Source organism: Tyto alba, unplaced genomic scaffold (genome assembly GCF_018691265.1).
Source record: "Tyto alba isolate M040663 unplaced genomic scaffold, T.alba_DEE_v4.0 Super-Scaffold_39, whole genome shotgun sequence".
Lineage (NCBI taxonomy): Eukaryota > Metazoa > Chordata > Aves > Strigiformes > Tytonidae > Tyto > Tyto alba.
This window is the reverse complement of record NW_024881314.1, coordinates 7,669,978-7,691,098: the sequence shown is the minus strand read 5'-3', so window position 1 is coordinate 7,691,098 and position 21,121 is coordinate 7,669,978. Positions and strand designations below refer to the sequence as shown.

Sequence of the window (21,121 nt, the reverse complement as noted above, 5' to 3'; positions counted from 1 at the left end):
CGGGAGGGGGGGGCGGTCCTCGTCTTGGCTCCGCCCCCCCCCCGGCTCGGCTCTCGCGCGGCCGAGGCGGGGCCTCGGACCGGGCCGGCAACATGGCGGAGGCTGAGGGGGAGAGCCTGGAGTCGTGGCTGAGTGAGTACCCTCCGGCTGCCCGCCGCTCCGCTCCCCTCGGCCCCTCAGCTTCCCCGGCCGGGGTCCCTCGGCCTCCCAGCCATCCTACCCCCTCCTCCGACCTGCCCCCCCTCCAGCCCTTCTCATCGCCTCAACCGCCGCCCTCCTCCCGCCCTTCCCCTCAGCGAGGCGGCGGCCCCGGGCCGTGAGGCTGTGAGCGCCCTGGGGACGGTCCCTCCAGGAGCAGAGACCTGCCCCTGCGCGGGGATGCGCCCTCCCAGCGGGGGAAAGGGCTGAGGCCTCCCCGCTTCCCGGCGGTCACAGCCACCGACCCGCCCGCTCCGGCCTCCCGCGCCCTCGGCGCGGCAGCATCCGTGAAGGAGAGGGGCAGGACTGTGGTTGTTGGGGCACAGCAGCGGTTTGGGTCCGTAAATCGATTTGCTTGTTGGGAGGTGTGAGGAACGGGCGGGTTTGTAGCTCACCTTGTTCAGCACCTGCAAGGCTGTTGCTTTTTTTTTTTTTTTTTTTTTTTGTCATAAAAGCTCATGGTATGTGTCCATCCCTACTGTCCCTTCTTCCCCAGCTCGGATTTTGGTTAGTCAAGTATAGAGCCTTAGTGCTGTTTGCGAGGTTGAGAACTGTAGGGATTCCCCAAATAAATTGTATTCATGTGTTATACAACCATGATTTTCAAGCAGACAAATTCTGCTTTTATGTTTATTTGTGGTTTCAGGGTAGGAGTTATGGATGTCCATTCCATACAGACTGGATTATTTAAAAATCCTATGTCAAGATAAGGTATTCTTTACCACAGAATCTTAAATGTTAGAGACAAGGGGAAAAACAGACCTATGGGTTGCTCATCCACAGCTCAGTGCTGAGTATCTCCTCGTTGTGTGTCTGTCCGTGCCGCCAGTGAGTCGGCTGGCTTGTGGGCTGTTGGCTGTACAGAACCTAGCGCTGTGGGATCCCAACCCAGTGCAGGTGGATCAGGAGGTGATTCTTGAATGAATCAGTCTTAAGTGTAATTGTTTTTCATATATTCGATGGACAGGGTCTCCTGCTGCCATCTCTGGGAGGCTATCCTGCACACCACTGGCTTGTTGCCCCAGTTTTTCCTTTTTTTAATAGCTGTTTGATTACAGCAGTGAGTGAAGTGCCTAAGTAGTCAGGCACTAGGCAAACAGCAGAAGCTGGTCATTATCCTAAATACCTTAGAGTATAAAACCTGTTACCCTTTTGGAGTTATTCCTTCGTAAGCAAGACTAAATAATTCATGTTCTTTCTTGGTATTTTTATATAAAATTCAAATGCATACATGGTATCATCATCTTTTATAAGAGTTACTGGCTAAATGATGTTTTCAGCTTGCTCTTCTCATTTTAGATCACTCCCTTCTGTCCCCTTACCATTTTTGCTCCTCCTCTGAACTCCCACAGTTTGTCAATATATTTTATTGTAGCCAGTGAGACACATGAAGAAACACCCACATCCCTTCCTTTTAATCCTTCTTGGAGGAGAACTGACTCACCAAGTTCAGTTTGCGTGTGAAAATATCTCTAGTAGGAAGGATATTTTAGGTTGTATTAGCCTGTAAAGCTTCCTGACTGTGTGTTTTGTGGATTGTTTTTTAATTGTGGAAGTTAGGAGAGAAGTTATCTCCCCTTGGCCAAGCAGTAGGATATTCTGCACCAGAGAACATATGCTAAGGGGTAGTGTTGCAAAGGCCTTACTCACTGTAAGAAATATTGCAGTGAGCTTGATTGCAGAGGTGTACACATTTTTCAAGGCTTGATTTATCAATGCTCTCTCATTTAAGAGGATGCATTTATGCCAGGTCACTGCTACAGTGATTTGTGCTGTTGTGATGGTATCGCTCCTCCCATTGTAGGGGAGCATGGAGCATTTAGTGTACGTAAATCACTGGAGGAGTTGTGCAGACCAGGAAGGCAGAGTGCAAAGGCTGGTGCATCTGAGTGATTTCCTGAGACCTCCTGAGGTTTTTTTCCTTGTAACAGTCACAAAGCTGTGCTGTGTCTAATGCTAACCTTGAGGGCGTGCACCTGCTGTGCCCTTACTAAAGGGAAAGGCCACAATTGCTCAGCAGCACAGCCTACTTCCCAGTCACAGAAAGATGCAAAATATCTTATTGTCAATGATTATTTTTTGTTGTACCAGTGCTATAAAGCCTTCCACGCTGCCCTGTCTCTGTCATCAGGTGAAGTCATAGATCCATGAAGTAACATCATCCTCGTGTCCTAATACTGCAGCAAGATCTGCACTTCAGCCAGGGATGATCTAGCATCTTCGTGTTTCCTGCCTCGTTTTAGGCAGCTGGGATGAGAGAAGGTGATCCTTTCTATTCTCTCCTTGCCAGCAGGCTCTTCTGCACTTAGCTGCACTTGAAACAGTTAGAAAATAATGTCAGTTGTACAAACACAGCTGGACCCTTTGACTTTAGCGCTGCCTTTTCTGCTGCAAAAGGAAGCTTGTTGTATCACACTCATATCAGGCTTAGGCAAAGTCTAGCTATGTGATAGATGCAGGTGGGTAAAATATTATGCTTTGTCTTCATTTCTTTTTCCCTTGTATTATCATGGGTCATCATTCTCTTTCTCCTTTCAGGGATACAAACAGAATCCAACTGTTACACTTGACATGCTTGGGCTGGGGATTCCCAATTCACATGCTAAGCCTGACCTGGGGGAACCCTTTGTTGGGATGGCTTTTGTCTCATTTCAGTAGAGAAGTTAACCCAGGAAAATATGAGCATTCATTACCAATCAGTTAATGGCCTGTGGTTCTCTGCATTCCAATGTGGCTTCTCTATAGAGAAAATAAGCACCTTTGTTTCATATCTAATGATGCATCTGAAGGTTGACTTATTAGCATTTAACATTTTGGGGTCTAGCAGAGCAGCCCTGAATGGCTCTGGCGCTTAGGTCAGATAATGAAGCAACTGTCTGTGTCCAAAGCACAGCTGTGGTGTCGGAAAGCTAAGGCAGAGATGGTGGTAGGACTGGGGTGGTGCTGAGACTTCTGTTCCCAAGTTGCCAATTCAGATTCACTTGGTTGCCAATGTGAAGTGGGACTTGGTGGAGAAGTGTCTCTGAAAGCAGACTTTGTAACTGGTACCAAATGGGCCTTTGCTGGCAGTTTCAACAGAGAAGGCAAGGATTTGGTATTCCAGAGCACCAAACTCTCCTTCCTGGAGTGGATCCTGCCATTTAAGGGTTGAAGCATATTTACAAGGCAGTGCAGAGGAGCTCCATACCCACATTTTAAGCGTTCTACATAAAAATAGAGGACTTTAAGTTATGCCTTAGTAGATATGCAGTTTCATGGAGGGATGTCCTAAAAGGGTTAAGCAAGGTAATTTAGCTCACCTGGGATGCAGTGTTCATGTGGTGGTACCAAGATTGGTAGTGAGTATCCATAGACACTGTTGTGTCATGCAAACACATCGATCTTCAGAGTCAGGGCAGGACTTCTGATCAAGTTTATTAGCTTCTATGAACTAGTGTTTCACAGGGAGAGTTTATGCATTTTAGAAATAGGGAGATTCTTCATGTGGAACATAACTTCCCTTCAGTAATGCTCTCTCTCCTTCTGAGACTTTACTATCTTTATGTGAGAGCTTCTGGTGCAAAAACTCAGATGAGTCTGAACCCAATCTGAGTGTGTGAAATAATCCAGTGTCATTCCAAGCAATCTTTGGAGATGTTTGGAGCAGCTTTAAAATTAGCACTTGGAACATGGAAATATCGGTTACATTTTCCTGTTTGTACCACATCTTTTTCCTGATTTCAGGATGTGCAGCCAACAAAGAGTTCATTTGGTTGAGTGTCCTTACTTGTTTGTGGTCTTCCTGTATTTATTAAATAAATTCCATTAACGTCAGAAAGAACTGTATTTTTTTCACCTAAGCCTGCAGAGCAGCAGAGGTCCTTTGGAGCACCAAACCATGCACAGTGCCATTTGACTTGCATGAAAAGACGTTAGATTGTTGTAAGTCCGTGGTTTCATGATGCTTCCAGGGTGTTGTGAGTATGGTAATACGGTTTAAGTGCCACATACATTTTGAACGGGTGTTGGCTCTGCAGCAGCTGTGTTTTAAACTAAGCCTCCCTTGAATCTCTTGAGTTCAAAAAATAGCTTACTAGCGTAGCTGGTACAACAAGTTGTGATCCTACAGTCAGACCTCCCTGGCTGCTGCCTTTTGCTTATCTAGGCTCCCATGAAGGTCAGCAATGGGCACAGAGATTTACCTCTGCAGAATATTTTACAGATGCAATCCATGGAAAATTTACAAAAATGCTTTCTTTACAACTGTCCTGTGAGGAGGAAAATACAAGTGAAGCTTGTAGGACTGGCACAGTAGGAGGACTAAGGTGAAAGTGAGGTTTTGGAGTAGATGTTTGACAGCTGTTTTTATCTGCCTGCGTAAAGGTAAAATGATATGTTTTAATGATGATAAAAAATGACAATTTGTAATGTAGCATATGTTTACTATGTTATGCTTCCCTCTATGATGCAAGTACAGGGATATGTGCTGGTTTTTTACCTGTCCTTCATCCCCTGCTCCATACTACCTGTCTAAGCAATTTTTTTTTCTATATCCCTTTCCATTGTATTAAGAGTTTGAGGAAGTCTTCTTAAATGCCAGCCCTTAGGTATGTTGCTACAGTGTGTTGTTTCTTCCCTTACAAGAAAGAAAAATCATCATGTCTGGTTATCATGGCTTGAAAATTAGGTTAAAGCAGGAATCTTGTCTACTGTAAATTCAGTGCTCCATCAGAGTTAAGTAGAATACATGGAGAAGATGCATTCATAACAAGAAAGAAGGATGCTGATAGCCTCACTATTCTGCAGTCAGTACAATAAGCGAGGCCCTGGTACCCGAGGGAGGATCCTTCAGGAGCCTGAAATAGCCCAGTCAGTAGAACATCAGTCTCTCAATTTGAGCATATAGGATTTGAATTCCTGATCAGTACAGGCTGTGGTGTTTATTACTTGCAGGAACAACTTGATGTATAATAATAAATTTCAGTTCATAATTCCCAGGAGAAATGCTAAGGCATCGAACAAATCAACTGGCACTCTAAAAACAAGTGTTAATGCTAAATGACTTGTATTAAACATCTGATGTTCCAGCCTTTACTTCTACAAAACTCCCAGGGAATACAAAAATAATTTCCTATGTAGAAAGTGTGAGGGCTTAGCCTTTAAAGAGTTTAATGTTACAGCCAAATGGAAAGAGATAGCATTTCAGGCAGAGGGGAACTGTGTGAGCTCAAATATTTTATCTTGTACTCTTAATTTAGAGTATGGAAATAGCATGTTTCTACGTACTTGAGATTTGGCACCTGTTTTTTTGGAAAGCAGTGATTCTTGCTGGATATTTGGATGTCTCAACTTGGACACACCCTTCTCCCTGAACAGACATACCATGTGTGAACTTCTTTCTCTTTTTTTTTTTTTTTTTTTTTAATAGTTGGCAGCAGATGTCAAATGCTTTTCTCTAGGAAATGTATGACCTTTTATACTGTTTCTTTTGCTTGATTAGTAATACATTCTCTTTCCCTTACCAAAGATAAAGCCACTAACCCATCTAACAGGCAAGAAGACTGGGAATACATCATTGGATTCTGTGACCAGATCAACAAAGAACTTGAAGGGTAGGTGTCCCAAACCTCTCTAGACTTAATAAATTAACATTCACAGTTTAAAATATATCATTTGATCATTAAACTTTCATGTTTTCTTTTATATACACTGATACTACAAGGAAGATCTGTCTACAAAAGAAAGGAGATGCTGCAGAGTGTGGTTTCTCTTTTGTGAAAGGTGGCATGGCTTATACACAGTCTAAGCACTAGGAAAAAGGGAATTCTGAATCTGCCTCTAATGTCAGCTTCTGCAGCTGCAGGGTTCTCATCTAGCCAAACCCAGTCTGTTTGCCAGTCTGTAAAATGGGGTTATAACTCTTAGTGCCTGATGGGGCTTCAAGTCTTTAAAATCTTCACAAGGCTTAACTGAGGAAACCTCCTGGGTCACAGCATTCCTGTGAGCTAAGGAAGAAGTGTTTTCTTTTGGAAAAAGGAAACTAATGCAAGAGAAATGAAGTGATTTCTGGGGCTGGGGACTGTACATGGAGTTGTTTGGCCCCTCCCAAGCAGGAATCTGGAATTGCTGGCTCAGACTACCAGCCTTTTGTATGTGCAAACACCCAGGATTATGAAGATGCCCTGAACGTTTCTTATTAGCCTTTGTGCACTGATGGAAAGATAAAAAGCACTAAATGGCATTTCCCTTTAATTATGTGGAAGGCATCTTGTTTAAATAGAATTTGTGAAAGTCTGAAAATCCTTCAATGTGTTCACCTGCTTTGTTTGTAATGGGGGTTTGCTCTGTTTCAGGCCACAGATAGCTGTGAGACTTCTGGCTCATAAAATCCAGTCGCCACAGGAATGGGAGGCAGTCCAAGCTTTGACAGTAGGTAGTCTTTACCCCTCCTCTTAAATGCAGTTATATATCATTTGACATCATCTGTGCAGAGTGGAACTGTGTGTCAGTGGGGTTAGCCAGGGCTAGTTCTGGGGCTGAATGCCCTGATTCCCCTTTGCTGGGGGGTAGTGGACCGTGAGAGGGAGCAGTTACGTAACTGAAGCATCCAGATTTCTGACTGCTCTATTGCTAATGAGCAATAACTCTGGTTTAGTTTCAGCTGATTTAGTTCATCTTCAGGTAAGATTTGTGTTCACTGTTACGAGACCTAATGGTGAAATGACTTAGACCCATATATACATGGCTGAGAGTGGGAGACCAGCCTGTCTTAATTTGTCACCCCTAAAGATGGGAGGTTCATGCCTGTATTGCAGAGCAGGAAGAGGTGTCTCACTGACATGGGTCTTTCAGTTCCCCTGTATGCAGAACACAACTACACTGTTATTGAAGAGTTTTCATGTTCATTTCAGCCCCTGTTTTTGTTACTTGAATGCAGGTGCTAGAAGCTTGTATGAAGAATTGTGGGAGAAGATTTCATAATGAAGTAGGAAAGTTTCGCTTTTTAAATGAGTTAATAAAAGTTGTGTCTCCAAAGGTTAGTCCCTGAGCCTTATGGCTGTATTTACTTTTTGTTTGGCCTCTAAGCTACAGGCAACATCCAAAATGTTTACAGTGCTCTGTTTGGCTCATTGCATTTATCAGCCTATATTAAAGAGCATTTGTTAGCTGAGTTTTGGGGTGGTTTTTTATGCTCTGCTTATTATTTTTCTCAGTAAGTTGTGCTTATTTACCATCAGAGTATAGTCTCTGTACTGTTCTAATCCTTCATATAACTTAAGGGCTTCTAAAGCTTGGGCTGTGTTTTTTTTTTTTTTTTTTAAACAAACAAAACTCTAGCATTAATGGAAGAGAGGTGTGATGCAGAGGTTAAAGCCACTTGGCAACACACTACAGAGTTCTAGTCTTCACTCTGCTGCCGACTTGCTGTGTAAAGAGTGCCTGGCTAAGTCCCTCAACATTCATCATCAGTTTAAGGTGGCAAAAAATAGAGGCACCTCATGGCATGATTGCAGCAGCAAAGTATTCCCAGATTCTTTCCCATAAGACAGGGGAGGGGGTGGTTATCTGTATTGCTGTAATTTTTAAATAGCAAAATCCTGAAACCAGCAGAACAGCTGCTTTTTTCTTTTGCTGAAGATAATCACAAAGCTTCTCTTCACTGTTATTTCAAACATACTAGAGCAGCATTTTTGCCTCTTGGTAAGTTGTATCTGAGATCATCTTGGAACTTGGATTATATACCTCTTAATGTATATCACTGAACTTCCATTTTCTGGGTTTGGGCTTTATTTTTAAAAATAAATGAACTATGTGGAGAGTTTACACCTTTTTGCCATTTTTAGTACCTGGGAGACCGAGTCTCAGAGAAGGTGAAAACCAAAGTCATTGAATTGCTGTATAGCTGGACAGTGGCATTGCCAGAAGAATCCAAAATCAAGGATGCCTATTACATGCTGAAGCGACAAGGTAGGAAGTCAGCTGCTCATTCATGCATTCTCTCCTGCCCGTGCTTTAAGCAGACTTGTCACAAAATATACATCTTCCAATTACATGGGGTCAAGGCAAGCTCTGAGGGGAGATAGAACCAGGTAGAAATTCCTTGAAAAGCTTCTTATTATATTCAGATGCCTTGGGCTGGGTTGGGTTGGCTTTTTTAGCTAGATAAGTTAAATGCCTTGCAAATGCTTTTGTTTTGATTTGCAGAGCCTTTTGTGAGTTTTTCTGGAACTAGTTATTAAATGATTTGAACAAGTCTAAAGTGAAATAAGAACCTCCATGTAGCCTTTTGTGTTCTTTTAACTAGATCGCCTTACAATTGTACCTTTAGTTCAACTGATACAAATTTCTTGTGTAGGCATAGTGAAAAATCTCAGCTGAGAAGCATGTGGCTTCAACATAAGAAAAATTGGTTCCAGAAAAGCTCTTGAGGTAGAGCACAAACCTATGGATTTAACACTGCAACACGCAGGGAGCTTAGCTCTTTCCCCACTCATGGTTAGGACTCTGCTCATCACCCCATTTTGCACTGCTGTCTGCTTCCCTGCTCAGCTCAGTCATGCCCTTGAGTTTGCACAAAGCTGGGTTGTCTGGGGCTTCACTTAGTGGTTCAACAGCTAAAGTGAAAGGGGGAAAGACAAATAGTGGAGCGGTATTGATTATACTGAGCTATTAGAGGAGCAGTATGGACATGGCAACACATTTGCTGGGCTTTTAGCCTTTATCTAAGAAAACTTTTTTTGTTTTTCCAGCTAGCATGCTCAGTGATTTTTTGATCCTATATTGTTCATTACAACAGTGTGCTAGTATCAGTGGACAGATCGGCTGTGTGTTCACTTTGATGGCAGCCTGTGAATATCTGGGTGCACTGCCTGGTGTGACCAGCGTGTACAAACCCATGTGGGTTCCCTTTCTGCTTTCAGGGATCGTTATGTTTGATCCTGTGATTCCTGCAGACAGAACCCTGATTCCTTCTCCACCGCCTCGTCCCAAAAACCCTGTGTTTGATGATGAGGAGAAATCCAAGGTACAGTGAAGACTTTTATCATAATCACTAATGAAAAATGATTACTCAATGCACATTTAGAATAAGGAAGTAAAGTATACTAATTTGACTTTTATTTTTGGGGTGGTGATGTGTACTTTCACAGAACTCATTGCTTGGTTCACCTACCTAACCTGAAGTTCCAATTAAGGCCTTGTATTTTATATATTTTATAACATATACTTTAACCAGGGTTAAAGTTCCATCCTCCTGTAGTACTAGAAGGCAGAGAACAGTTTACACACAGGACCAAAAATCATGTATGGGAAGAATAATAATCTAGTGTCAGAAGTCTCTGAGATTTCACAGTATATGTCCTGTGTAGAAGCAAGGATGCAGTAACTCACATAAAATAATAAACCATAAATGGCTCCTGCTGAAGTCACTGTAACTATGAAAGCAGTGTAAGCTTTGTAATACTTGGCTGTATCTCTTTTCCCCTGAATTGTTCACTTAGATTCCTTTCGCTGTTTCCCTTTGCCAAAGGGTCTTTGTTTCCTGAATATCCTCTTCTCAACTTACAGCTTCTAGCCAAACTGCTGAAAAGCAAAAACCCAGATGATTTACAAGAGGCCAACAAGCTTATAAAATCCATGGTAAAAGAGGTAAGAAATTCATGTAGGATTGGTCCTGGTGAGCAGTCTGATTTCCAGGTTTTAAGCAATTTGATTTCAAAATGATGGAGAGCTTTAGGATCACATGAGTGGCAGAACCTGAGGTTTTCAGGCTGAGGATCATTGTTATAGTACATTTCTTAGTTAAGTTGTGGGGACTGAATGAGCCTGACCATCAGCGACATCCAGCCTCTTATGATTTTTTTAAAACCACTAACAGTGCCAATTCGCATCTGGTCCCCGTAGTTAACAACATAAAAGGGGGGCCATCTGATGACCTGGTCGGGCTCTGTGTGATATGACTGTGTTGTAATTTTGACTCTAGCCCGCAACTGGGAGGTGTTTGTATTGCAGAAATGTCTACAGTTGGTGTCTTTGGTGGAGGACAGGGCAAGAAGGGGCAAGGATTGAATGCCCCTTGTTGTAATTAACTACGTCCTCATCACTCAGGGTGGTATTTCGTGTCAGGGTTTGGTGGGAGTACCACAGTACCACCCCTCAATACTGAGGACTGAGTCATTGGACTGGGTCTTCTCACAAGCAGGCTTCATGGAAACACCTTCCTGTTTGTAGAGCTGTGATGCATCCACCCATGTCAGTCATTAGAAACTCTGGAGTCCAGGAAATGACTCACTGATTCTGAGATTAAAAAAAAAAAAAAGGGGGATAGCTTCTAGACTGAAAAGGGTGTATAGGTTACTGAAATGTTTCCATTCAATCTTCTCATGTCCCCAGGGCAGACTGTCCTATCGTTAGTTAGAATCTCAAATCAGACAAGGGTAGGCATTTTCTACCAGAGGGTGCTTGTTGTTCCTAGTAAATATTTTGCTTCAAACACATCTTTTCTGTGAAATGGCATCAAGTGACCAAAAAAGAAAAATCTTTTGAAAAGGTTGGAAAGGAACTTTTGGGAACTTTTCTATTTTTAGTGGTATAATTATACATTAAAGTCTATTTAATGAGACTTTTTGGAAATACATGTTTTTCTATCATTTTGGAATGGTGGTGAAAAGACAATAAAATAAGCAAAACTTCATATGATTGGTGTTTTGGTTTGTTTTGTTTCCCTAGCTTAACCTTAAATAGACATTACTTGACATGATATACAGGTAATACCTGCTGTTGTGATACCATGGACTTTCACGAGGAAACTCACTTTTTATGTCTGTGTTTTACATCCTGAAGGATGAGGCTCGGATTCAAAAAGTGACAAAACGCATGCACACGCTGGAGGAAGTAAATAACAATGTGAAGCTGCTGAATGAGATGTTGGTTCATTACAGCAAAGAGGACTCATCAGAGGCTGATAGGGAGCTCATGAAGGTGGGTCTGAGCTGCTCCTTCTTCCCAGAAATCCTGCAGTCAGTCCTTTCTTAAAGACTTGAGTTTTGCAGAGAATTACAAACAGTGCAGTAGAATGGGGAGCAATGGCAAGAAACAAGAACAGTTGTTGGAAAAAACAGGAAAGAAAATAACCATGTTTTTAACGCCTTTCACCCAAGGACTCGGGCAGTAGCTTGGTTTTGCACATGCTTGAAGTGAGGTACAGCTGTTCTCCTGAGATGCAGCATGGCAGAATCAAGAAGCTGCAGGTTGTATTTCTTGTTCCTATTAGGATGCACTGTTTGCAGATCACAACTGTCTCTTACAACAATGAGAATGGATAAACTAAAGTGTGAATGGGACAGAAAACTCTTCAAAGGAAGAGTTTTAGCTAGTGCTATAAGGTTGGGAGAACATCAAGAAGGTAAAAATCAAAACAGGCACTAGGGATGGTTGGATAGACCCAGAGCCTTGAAGAGTTGCACCTTATCTAATTTAAAAAGTTAAAACTACTAACTTCTAACAAGCTCCTGAAACAATTTCAAGAAGCTTAAGAAAATGGTTTGTTTCTGTGAAACATTTCCTTCTTGCCACATTTCTTCTGTGTGGTTGCATACTCTGAGTAGTGGTTGCAGCACAGTTGAAGCACAATTGTTGAAGCACAATTCTGCTCTTCCTCGGGCTTTTAGCAATCGTTGTAATACAAGGACCAAAGGTCTCATTTGGACTAGAGCTTGGCCATAAGTGCTGATATGAGAGAGGACTGAGAGATGTGTTGAAAATGCAGGTTGTGTTTAGATTCCCAGGCTAACGTGATGCGTCACAGCTCTGTTAATAGGGTGGGGACAGGGGATCTTGGTTGTTCAGCCACATTGGCATGTTCAGCACAGGGAGACTGGTTTCTCTATTCCGGGCTTCCCAGTGCGTGCCTGGGGAGTCATTCTGTGCTGACTGGTGTTGCTGACAGTGGCTTCTGGCTGATGAAACCCTTTGTCCTAATCTGTCTTCCTAGGAGCTCTATGAAAGGTGTGAAACTAAAAGACGGACGTTATTCAAGCTGGCCAGTGAAACAGAGGATAATGACAGCAGTTTGGGTAAACTACGTTAGACTTCTCCTTTTTTAATTGCTTTTGTGACCTGTGACTGTGCAAGGGTTCAGCAAGGGAACGGCTGCTGTAAAGATGCCTCTTCACTGTGGATGCACTTTGCTTTGAGCAAGCAGAAAAAAGACAAGATCCTTGCCTCTTTATGCTTATCATTTAAATTCAGGCAAGGACTTGACAGTAGAGTTGGTGATTAGGGAGGCTGGGGGTGATAGTGGGGAACATCTGCTGCTTTGGAAGGGAAAGGGAATTGCTGTGGGAAACAAAACCTTGGTCTAATTTTTTCATTGTTACTGTAATATGCATGGACCTAGAAACATCAGGGTATTGCTTAGAGAAGCATAGCAGAGACAGAGTAATGGAGCTCATAGCCAGATAATTATGTTTTTTCTTGTTGATTATTTATTTGATAACTCAGTACTCTCAGCATGTAGTGGGAGCAAAGTGACTAAAGTCTTGGAGATTTTTTTTGTCCCTTTTGCATGTAGGGGATATTCTGCAGGCCAGTGACAATTTATCCCGTGTGATAAATTCCTATAAAAAAATAATAGAGGGGCAAGTGATCAATGGTGAAGTGGATCTCCCTGTGATGTCTGTAGCAGAAGGTGAGTTCCCGGGAAGCCAACTGTTTAATTTTTGAATCCTGCAATTCTAAGTCTTTTGGACAGGATTTCCTATTAATTGTGGTAAAGTAGGCTATCAGTTGTTCTTGTGGCCAACATTTTGTGAATGTGAGGGGGACAAGACAGCTCCTAAGCAGTGGATACACAATTCTGAACATGAGCAACAGTGTTGCAGCTTTGCATTTTCCATTACTCCTTCCATATTATTGAAACCTTTGATAATGTCAGTAGCACACCTGCACCTGAACAGTTTGTGTGGCTGGAAGTTCTCTTACATTTTCCTCTCCACGTTTGTCCTATTTCTTAATGGTGACATGTAAGAAAAAGACAATTTTATCAAAAGGACAAAAGCAGGAGAGTGGGAACTGGGCCAGAGGTCCTGTTCCTGGCTTTGCCAGAAATTCCATTTGTGAATTTAGGCCAGTTGCCCACTTTACACTTCAGCTTCACCATTGAAAGCTCTGGACGTACATGTGGCAGAATTACCATCTGGGAGTCACTTAAACATTTCTGCATGGAATGTGTGATGCTGCCTGACAGCACCTTCCTGGGACAAGACTGTCCGAAATAAGAAGATCCAGACTGTGTAGATTTTCCTCAGCTTTCTAGCTCTCTGATAGCCTTTGTTTACTGTAATTCTGTAGGATCTCCCAAAGCTTCACCTGAGCTCAAAAGATTTTGAAAAGAATATGAATTATGGTACAAGAAGCACTGGGGAAGGAGCAGTGATTGGAGCAGGTGTAGCTTTTCATATAGAAATTTCCTAAGTCTCTGGGCTGATTTAAGTAGCTTGTGGAAAGCATGTGGGCCATAAGCCATGATTAAATGAAGATCTGTGTTATCTAAACCATCTCTGATAATTTCTTCTGTACACTGGGTTTGCTCTGAGCCTTTTGCCTTCTTTCCTAGTAGTGCTCTTCTGTCTACTGCAGGGAGTAACTCCACAAGTAATCTCAACACCCTCATTGACCTTGCTGGATTGGACATCACCAGCACCCCGCCACCTCCAATGCCACCCACCACCCTGACGCCAGCCCCCACAGCAGCCCCAGCAGAAATCCCCATTCTCCCACCTCCTCCCCAGACGTTCGCGCACTCGCGGAGCAGTTCCTCTAGCCAAGTGGAAGCCGCACCCGCTCAGCAGAGCAGCACGGCCAACTCTCTCTCCTTGCTGGATGAGGAGCTTCTGTGCTTAGGTAAGATGCTGAGGAGCCCAGAAGAGGGCTGCTCAATCCACGCCTAACAAAGACTGCTTTCTTCCTTCAGTGTGAGTGTGAGGGCTGGCCGTGCATGTGGCATGCCTAACAGGAGCATGAGATGTCTTTAGTTTCTAGAGAAGTCCAGGGGACACTGTTGCATCGTCCTGAATAGAAGGCCCAATCGCTGAGTCAATATTAAAATCTGATCTTCTCAGAGTAGGCTGCAAGTGCAATAACAGTTGAGTGTAATTGCAGTCTGATCTCCGTGGGTGCTTGGACATGCAGGCTGCAGTTTGGTACAGATTTCACCTCTGACTTTGTGGCTGTGCTAAAGAGCAAGGTTCCTTAGAGGGGTTGTGTATAGGAGCCTGCAGAATGCCTGCCTGTGGAGCCCAGATACAAACAGCAGAAGGCATGGCAAATCAGAAAGGGTTAGAAGAGCTGTGCACAGGGGTAACTGTCAGCTGCTGGTGCTGTCAGTCTCTTTTCCTCATCATAGACTTGCAGCCCATTTCAGTCTTTCGTCAGGTTCTTGGGCTCTGGCAGAGCTGAATCAAGTAGCTTGTTGGTACTGAAACAACTGCCGAGGGATGACACCTAACTCATTTGCTCCTCCAGTCACCTACTTGTTTTTCCTTTCAGGCCTGAATGACCCAGCCCCTACAGCAGTGAAGGAGACGTCAGAAAACAACCAGTGGAACATGTTTGAGGTACAAAGGAGTGTCTCAGAGGAAGGGGAGGGAGGGAGGGAGGGACTGGCATTGTGAGAGGCCTTGGGACACGCTCTGTCACCTTGGAGAAATGTGAGATCTCACGGACAGGCAGAGGGGCAGCTGTTCCTGAGGGGAAGTCTGGCTTAGCCCTAAAATCTGGGATAGTTGCTTCTTAACAGAGTAGATATCCCTGAACCTGGCTATCTCAGTTTCCCATCTGTCCCCCATGATGTTAGCACTTCCTTTGCTTAAATTACAGATCAGATGTAGTCCTGACATAGGCCACAGACTTTGCTGCTTGCCACCCAGCACCTGTTTTTGCGGTAAATCTATCTCCCTCTGTAACAGTGCCATCTCTACAACAAGGGGTAGCAGTGAGTTAGAGTATCTACTTGTCCTCTCTTTCAGAATGACCAGCTGGACCTGGATTTCTTTAATCCGAAGATGGTGACTGTTGCTTGCAACCCTGCAGGGAACCCTCTTCTCCATCACACATCACAGACCACGTGTGGGACGTCAGCGACGTTGCCCTCTGCTTTCACAGCCTCTCAGACTGCTCCCAGCATCCCAGCACCAAACTCAGCACCATTTGTATTCTCTGCTGGACCAGCTGCCCCTGCAGGGCCTCCTAAGACTATTCCAGCTGCTCCTGGGTACTTCAGCTCATCTGTGGGGAGCAATATGTCACATAAGATGGATGCATTGGGACAACTCCTTGAAGAAGCCAAAGGGTAACCAAAAGTCTTGGACGTTGCTTTCTCTGCAGTTAGAAAGCCAGGCTTTCTGCAATATCACTTTCAGATACAGACTTTCAGCTCTCTGGTTTGATAGAAATGTGTGATTGGGATTTTTCTTCTCAAGAGGGTTTCAATTTACAGGCTAATACAAGGGTCCTACCTCCGTGAGGGAAAGGCAGCACTATTAAAGCAGCTGTGCTGTTGCCTGGTACAAATGCACAGTGTAAAGTTGAACAGGCTGCTGAGGTACAGAGGTCTTTGTCCACCTTAGCCTTACCCACCTTTGCCGAGGCAGGACTCTGCTTTCTTCTTGACTTAGAGAAGTGATGCCTAACCCTATCACCACCAGTTTCCTTGTAGCTCTCCTTACATGAGACCATACAGAGTCGAGGGCTCCAGTCTGGCTCCGGGCCACTGCTTTGTCCTCGTGATTTGCTGTTACCTCTGGGTTTGTGGTGAAATGCCTGCTTCACTTTCAGCTCAATTCCCAATGTTTTTTCTGTGTCTCTCGCAGGACTGCCACCCAAGGGATGACGACACCCTCAGTGTTCCCTGGGGTTACTTTGCCAACCACTGTCACCTCTGCGCCATTAATAGCACCCGCAGGGCTGCCGGCCACTGCCCCTGGAGCCCCTCCAGTCCCTTTCCCAAGCAGCTCCGTTGCTGGCTCAGGAAGTCCTCTCTTCCAGCCAGCATCATTCCAGCAGCAAGGCAGTCCCGTGAAAGCACCTGAAATTTCTTTGGCTAATGTCCATGTTCCCTTGGAATCCATTAAACCTAGTAAGTATCTCGGGGTTTTCACCTTTCTCTGAATGTTTTTTAAAAGCAAAGCTTCTTGACAAATCTTACGAAGTAGAGAGAAAGGATGAGATGTCCCAGCCGAAGCGTCAGATAGCCGAACGCTGCTACAGATCGTTTTCTGCAGCATAAATCTGCATTCCTCCCCCCTTCTCTCCCTGCGGTAGGCAGTGCCCTCCCGGTGACAGCCTACGACAAGAACGGCTTCCGGATCCTCTTGCACTTTGCCAGGGAGTGCCCTCCGGGGAGGTCGGATGTGCTAGTCGTGGTGGTCTCGATGCTGAACACGGCACCGCTTCCCGTGAGGAACATCGTGCTGCAGGCGGCTGTGCCGAAGGTAGGGGGGTGTGGCTCAGCCCCACGGCGACGGGAGGCAGCGTGATCGGGAAGGCCTGGCTATGAACTTGGGGACTTGGGACAGCCTGGTTCTACTCTTCTGTAGGCCGTGCTCTGCCTGTTTCCAAAACATAAAGCTGGTTGTCAGAGGCAGAAAACATTGAGTAGGGTAAGTCAAGAACTGCAGGTAGTTAGTGTTCTGCTTTTCTTTCTATCTAAGATCAGTGCAGCTGTCTCTGTTCACAAAGGTGGCTCAGATAGCACAGCGACAGGACTGTTGCATGGACACGGCAACCCTTGAGGTCTTCAGAATCAGTCTTTCTAGCAGACATCCTGAATCTGACAATATGTTCCATTCTAGTCTTACTGCACTTAGATAATTTTGGATGGCCAATTTTGCATCTTGAAAACTGGCCCAATCTCAGCTGTGATCTGCCTACTGTTGTGAAGGTGTTTGCATCAGAACATCTGACATAAGAGCGCTCAGATAGGAAGATGCTGTTGGTGTTCACCTGACTTTTACTCTGGGCTGACTTGTCAGTCTACCTGTTCTGTCATGTTGCACAAGCTGGGCTGGCTCTTGGTTCCTCATCCTCACATGTGGGTTGATTCTTTTCAGTTTGGATGTGTGCTGTTATCTCCCCAGCCTGTGCATGCATCTTTCATTGTCCCCAAGGTAGGAGGTAATCCCTGAGGTTCCACTTTCTTTTTCCTTTGCAGTCCATGAAAGTGAAGTTACAACCACCCTCTGGCACAGAGCTGTCTCCATTCAATCCCGTCCAGCCGCCTGCTGCCATCACCCAAGTCATGCTTCTGGCAAATCCTGCGAAGGTGAGAGGGGTGGTGGGGTTTATCCTGTCCTTGTCAGACAAATTTGATGTAAGCTGAATTCTGCAGGGGGGGGTTGGACCAAACATTTGAGCAGATAAAATCGTTCGTTCCTAACTTGCCCTCCAGAAGTGGTTACTGCATAACATTCATGTTTCAGTTCAGGGCTAGAGGAAGGCTCTTCCCCAACTGACTTTGTCAGCAAGGAAAGGTATGAGAAGGACCGGTACAGTTCTCCGAGCAAAAGGGCAACAGTCATATAAGACTCAGCTTTAAAGGGCAGCGGTCAAAGCTGTGTCAGGAGTTTTTCTGACTCCCTTGTGCACTGGAAGCACCTGGCTTTGGTGATAATTTGATGTCAAATTAGCTGGTGCTGTAGAAATACTTTTGCTGTTAAGGCTATAACCTGACAGACCTGAACCAATAGACAAAGGTCAGACCATGTCTGTTTCATTATTCTTTGAGGATGTACCTGCGACCAGTGAGACAACATGGTTAACTCTTTTCTGCTGAACGTGCTGGGAGCACCTGAGCAGCTGTCTGCCTTTACTGTAGCAACTCATTTAAGTAGCCTGCTCCATAAAGCTCAAAGCTTTCCAATTATTTGACAAATCTAGATGTTACTACTTGAGAATTACAGCAAAAGGGTCCTTAACGTATCAGCTGAAAGCTTTGAGATTCAAAAGGAGAAATGTCAGAGGGTTTGGTGGATTGTTGAAAAGCTTTGTAGGTACATGGAGATCCCGTCATGGAAGGACTGGTTCCATCTCCTGCTGACTGTTTTACTAGGAATTTTGCAGAGCAGGAACTGTTTTATCTTCTTCCACATGATGAGGAATTTAATTTTGAAAATGTTGAACTATTCCAGCAGCATTCTTCAGGCTCATTGGTGCAAACTATTATCACAGGCCATTCATGCTTTTCTCCTACTAAGCTTTTGTGGTATGAAAACTGTGAGGTAAATAACTTGGGTTTGCTAAAAAGCTGAACCTACTCTGTGAACTTAACCTTGGCCCCTTTCCCGCTGCTGTGTGCAACTCTGTAGAGCTGTAACAGTGAAATGTTTTGTTCGGGAGCAACCAGGACTGTTCTCATGTTGCTCTTGGGTTTTGTCTTTCCTGCAGGAGAAGGTGAGGCTGAGATACAGACTGACCTTCACACTGGGAGACCAGCCCAGCACAGAAGTTGGTGAAGTGGATCAGTTCCCCCCGGTAGAGCAGTGGGGGAGTCTATGACCCTAGGACACTGCCAGAGACTCTGACAGGACCAGGAAAGGATCCCACAGGCCTGGAATGAATGTGACGTGGGGAGGGACACACATGTTATCCACTGGTGATGTTCAGCTTTGTTTACATGTCCTGACCACTCTGCTTGTAGCTTTAGTCCAGAATGTTTTGCCCCACATTGAAGGGGTCCTGGAACATTTATGCCAAGCGTGAACTGAGTGGCAGCCAGTAACAGACAGAGCTGGCTGCTTTTATCTTGACCTCTGGGTGAATCTGGTTCTATCTTCCACTCTATTAAACTTGAAGTTATTGTATTTTGAGGGGAGACCTGTCAGCAGAAGGGGATTTAGTTGGCTTGTTCCTGTACAGCTGTCCAGAGATACCTGCAGGCTGGTGGGGTGATGATGCCACCATGAGCTTCCTCAGTGCAGAGCCCTTACACGTGCCCTCCCTCGGACTTTTTACCTCCTCAGTGCCAGACCGGACCCGCGAAGCATGGTGAGCAATAATGCTGGCTCCGTGAGGGACTGCTTATTTTTTACACTGAAATGGCACTTAGCTCCCTTCCTCTCCCGCCGCTGCTTCGTTCCCAACAGCTGCTGTAAGGAGACCCTTGCTCTGTGTTGTGGACACTGCTGCATCTTTAGTTGTTATATTTATTTTACACTGCCGGCTGTCTCCCCGTTGTATCCCTCTGGGGCAGCTGGAGCTGAGGTTTGTATGCAAATAGTCACACTGGTTACTTTTCTGCCTTCGTTGCATTCCGCAGTGTGGGGAGAAGAGGAAAGGTGTAGTGAGGAGGTAAAGGGGGCTGGAAAGGAGCGGTCAATGTTGGTGGAGGACAGCGCCTGGAGTGCAGAAATGTCTTTACAATCACTAATCAGGTACAGTGACTGAATCCAGGGATAAGGAGAGATGCTTCTCGTGTCCCTTCATGCAGGCAGTATTATTATTGTAGTCGAATACTGTGTTTTATTCAGATGAGTACAATGACATACAAGATGTAAATAATAGAGCTCTAGGATATCTCAATAGGAACAAGCAGACAGTGAAAGGAAAGAAGGCTCCGCTGGGCTGTGACGATGCATGTGCTGGGTTTAATGCCCTGTTTTATTTGTTCCCTGTACAAAGTGGCGAAGTGCAATTGTCTCCAAGGGGAAAGCAGTTTTGCTGGACATCTGTGTTCTGTGCTAACAGGGGCCAGAACTGACACCTCCAGCTACAGTCTCACAGAAACTGGGTTTAGATCACTTGAACTTGATTCTAACAGTCCCTTCCTTCTCCCTCTTGATTTCCAATCTCAAGCAGTGCCTCAGCTAGCTTTGAGACACACTGTTTTAAATTAACCGTTTTTTCTAACATCCCTTGACAGAAGCACAGATAGGGTGGGTCTTTGGACACTAAGCTCAGCAATTCTAGCAGTGCTGGCAAGCAACAGCTACCCCCAAGCTGTGAGTGGGAGCTGTCAGCTAAAACACTGAGAAAAACAGTGCACAGGAGGAGACCCCTGCCTGCTGTAGGAAAAATTAATGGTGGCTATAAACCCCATTACTGCACACGCAGCTTGGAGTTAGTTGTAGTTGACTTTTCTTTACTGATACAAAGTAAAAAGCACTAGAGGTGAAAAACTCAGCTGATTGGAAGGCCTGATGTCCTAATCAGAGGGGGCTGGAGGCAGTTGTAGAAGCCCCTGAAAGTGGCATCAGAGCTTGGCTGAGGAACTTGCTGTAACCTCTTTGTCTGAAGGTCATGAGGACCCAGCCTTGTCAGCTCCGTGATGTGGCAGGCAGGCGAGCGGGATGGGCACGCTGTGTGGATCCTTAGAGCAGTTTTAAATGGGTGGACTAGGATAGGGGACAAGGAGAGAATTCTTTCTGCCTCAGACATGTTCTTGCCAGCACTTTAGACACAGTAGGCATGGGGGCAGTGCTTAGGTCACGGTGGCGTGTCCTGAGGAAGCAGGTTCCACTGCCTCAGATGCCTACACGTGAATCTCACTGTGACTCGGAAGGCAGGAGAGCACAAGTGCTTTCTGCAGAGCAGCTTTGTTCTCAGTGTTAACGGCAGCGCGCTGCCTGCGCTGTACAGCCAAATGGAAAGATGCTGTAGTCTCGCTGCGTGGAAGTGTGTTGTTAAAAGCTTTGGAAATTAAACTATGAATGTTCCTTGTCTGTAGGGTGAGGTTCCTGCTTCATACCGAACAGCCGTAACTGTATATACATCTCAAATGCATTTGTTCTGCTGCATGGTAAATAAATTGTTTTCCCTACTTTGCTCTGTGGATAGCCCTTACTAATGACTGCTTATGGAGTTCAGTGCTGTTTCTAGAAATCCAAAAACTCAGCCCATCATCTCAAGACCATCCAAACTAAGCAAAAACTGAGAAGTTGCTGTTTTCTAA

At 44.8% G+C, this 21,121-nt stretch overlaps 1 protein-coding gene across 2 annotated transcripts; it reads left to right on the top strand.

Annotated features, from left to right (window-relative positions):
* The first annotated feature begins 56 nt into the window (after nt 1–56).
* GGA3 (golgi associated, gamma adaptin ear containing, ARF binding protein 3) lies at nt 57–20,989 on the top strand. 2 transcript variants are annotated; one of them, XM_042802399.1, is made up of 18 exons: nt 81–132; nt 2,330–2,460; nt 5,705–5,789; nt 6,531–6,606; nt 7,115–7,213; nt 8,022–8,145; nt 9,099–9,202; nt 9,745–9,825; nt 11,020–11,157; nt 12,170–12,251; nt 12,749–12,865; nt 13,816–14,079; nt 14,725–14,792; nt 15,204–15,526; nt 16,047–16,312; nt 16,498–16,667; nt 17,387–17,497; nt 18,619–20,989. In XM_042802399.1, the coding sequence occupies exons 2-18, from the start codon at nt 2,451–2,453 to the stop codon at nt 18,727–18,729; spliced, it is 2,229 nt and encodes a 742-aa protein (XP_042658333.1). In that variant the 5' UTR covers nt 81–132; nt 2,330–2,450; the 3' UTR covers nt 18,730–20,989. The 2 variants fall into 2 exon arrangements, with proteins under 2 accessions (XP_042658334.1, XP_042658333.1); XM_042802400.1 differs by lacking the exon at nt 2,330–2,460 and having other exon boundaries at nt 57–132.
* The last annotated feature ends 132 nt before the right edge of the window (nt 20,990–21,121 follow it).

Excerpts from the sequence above, each read along its gene's own strand:
- GGA3 (XM_042802400.1), top strand. The coding sequence starts at position 93 with ATGGCGGAGGCTGAGGGGGAGAGCCTGGAGTCGTGGCTGA. Across the intron at positions 16,313-16,497 it reads CTTGGAATCCATTAAACCTA|GCAGTGCCCTCCCGGTGACA; the intron begins GTAAGTATCTCG and ends TCCCTGCGGTAG. Across the intron at positions 17,498-18,618 it reads TTCTGGCAAATCCTGCGAAG|GAGAAGGTGAGGCTGAGATA; the intron begins GTGAGAGGGGTG and ends TCTTTCCTGCAG.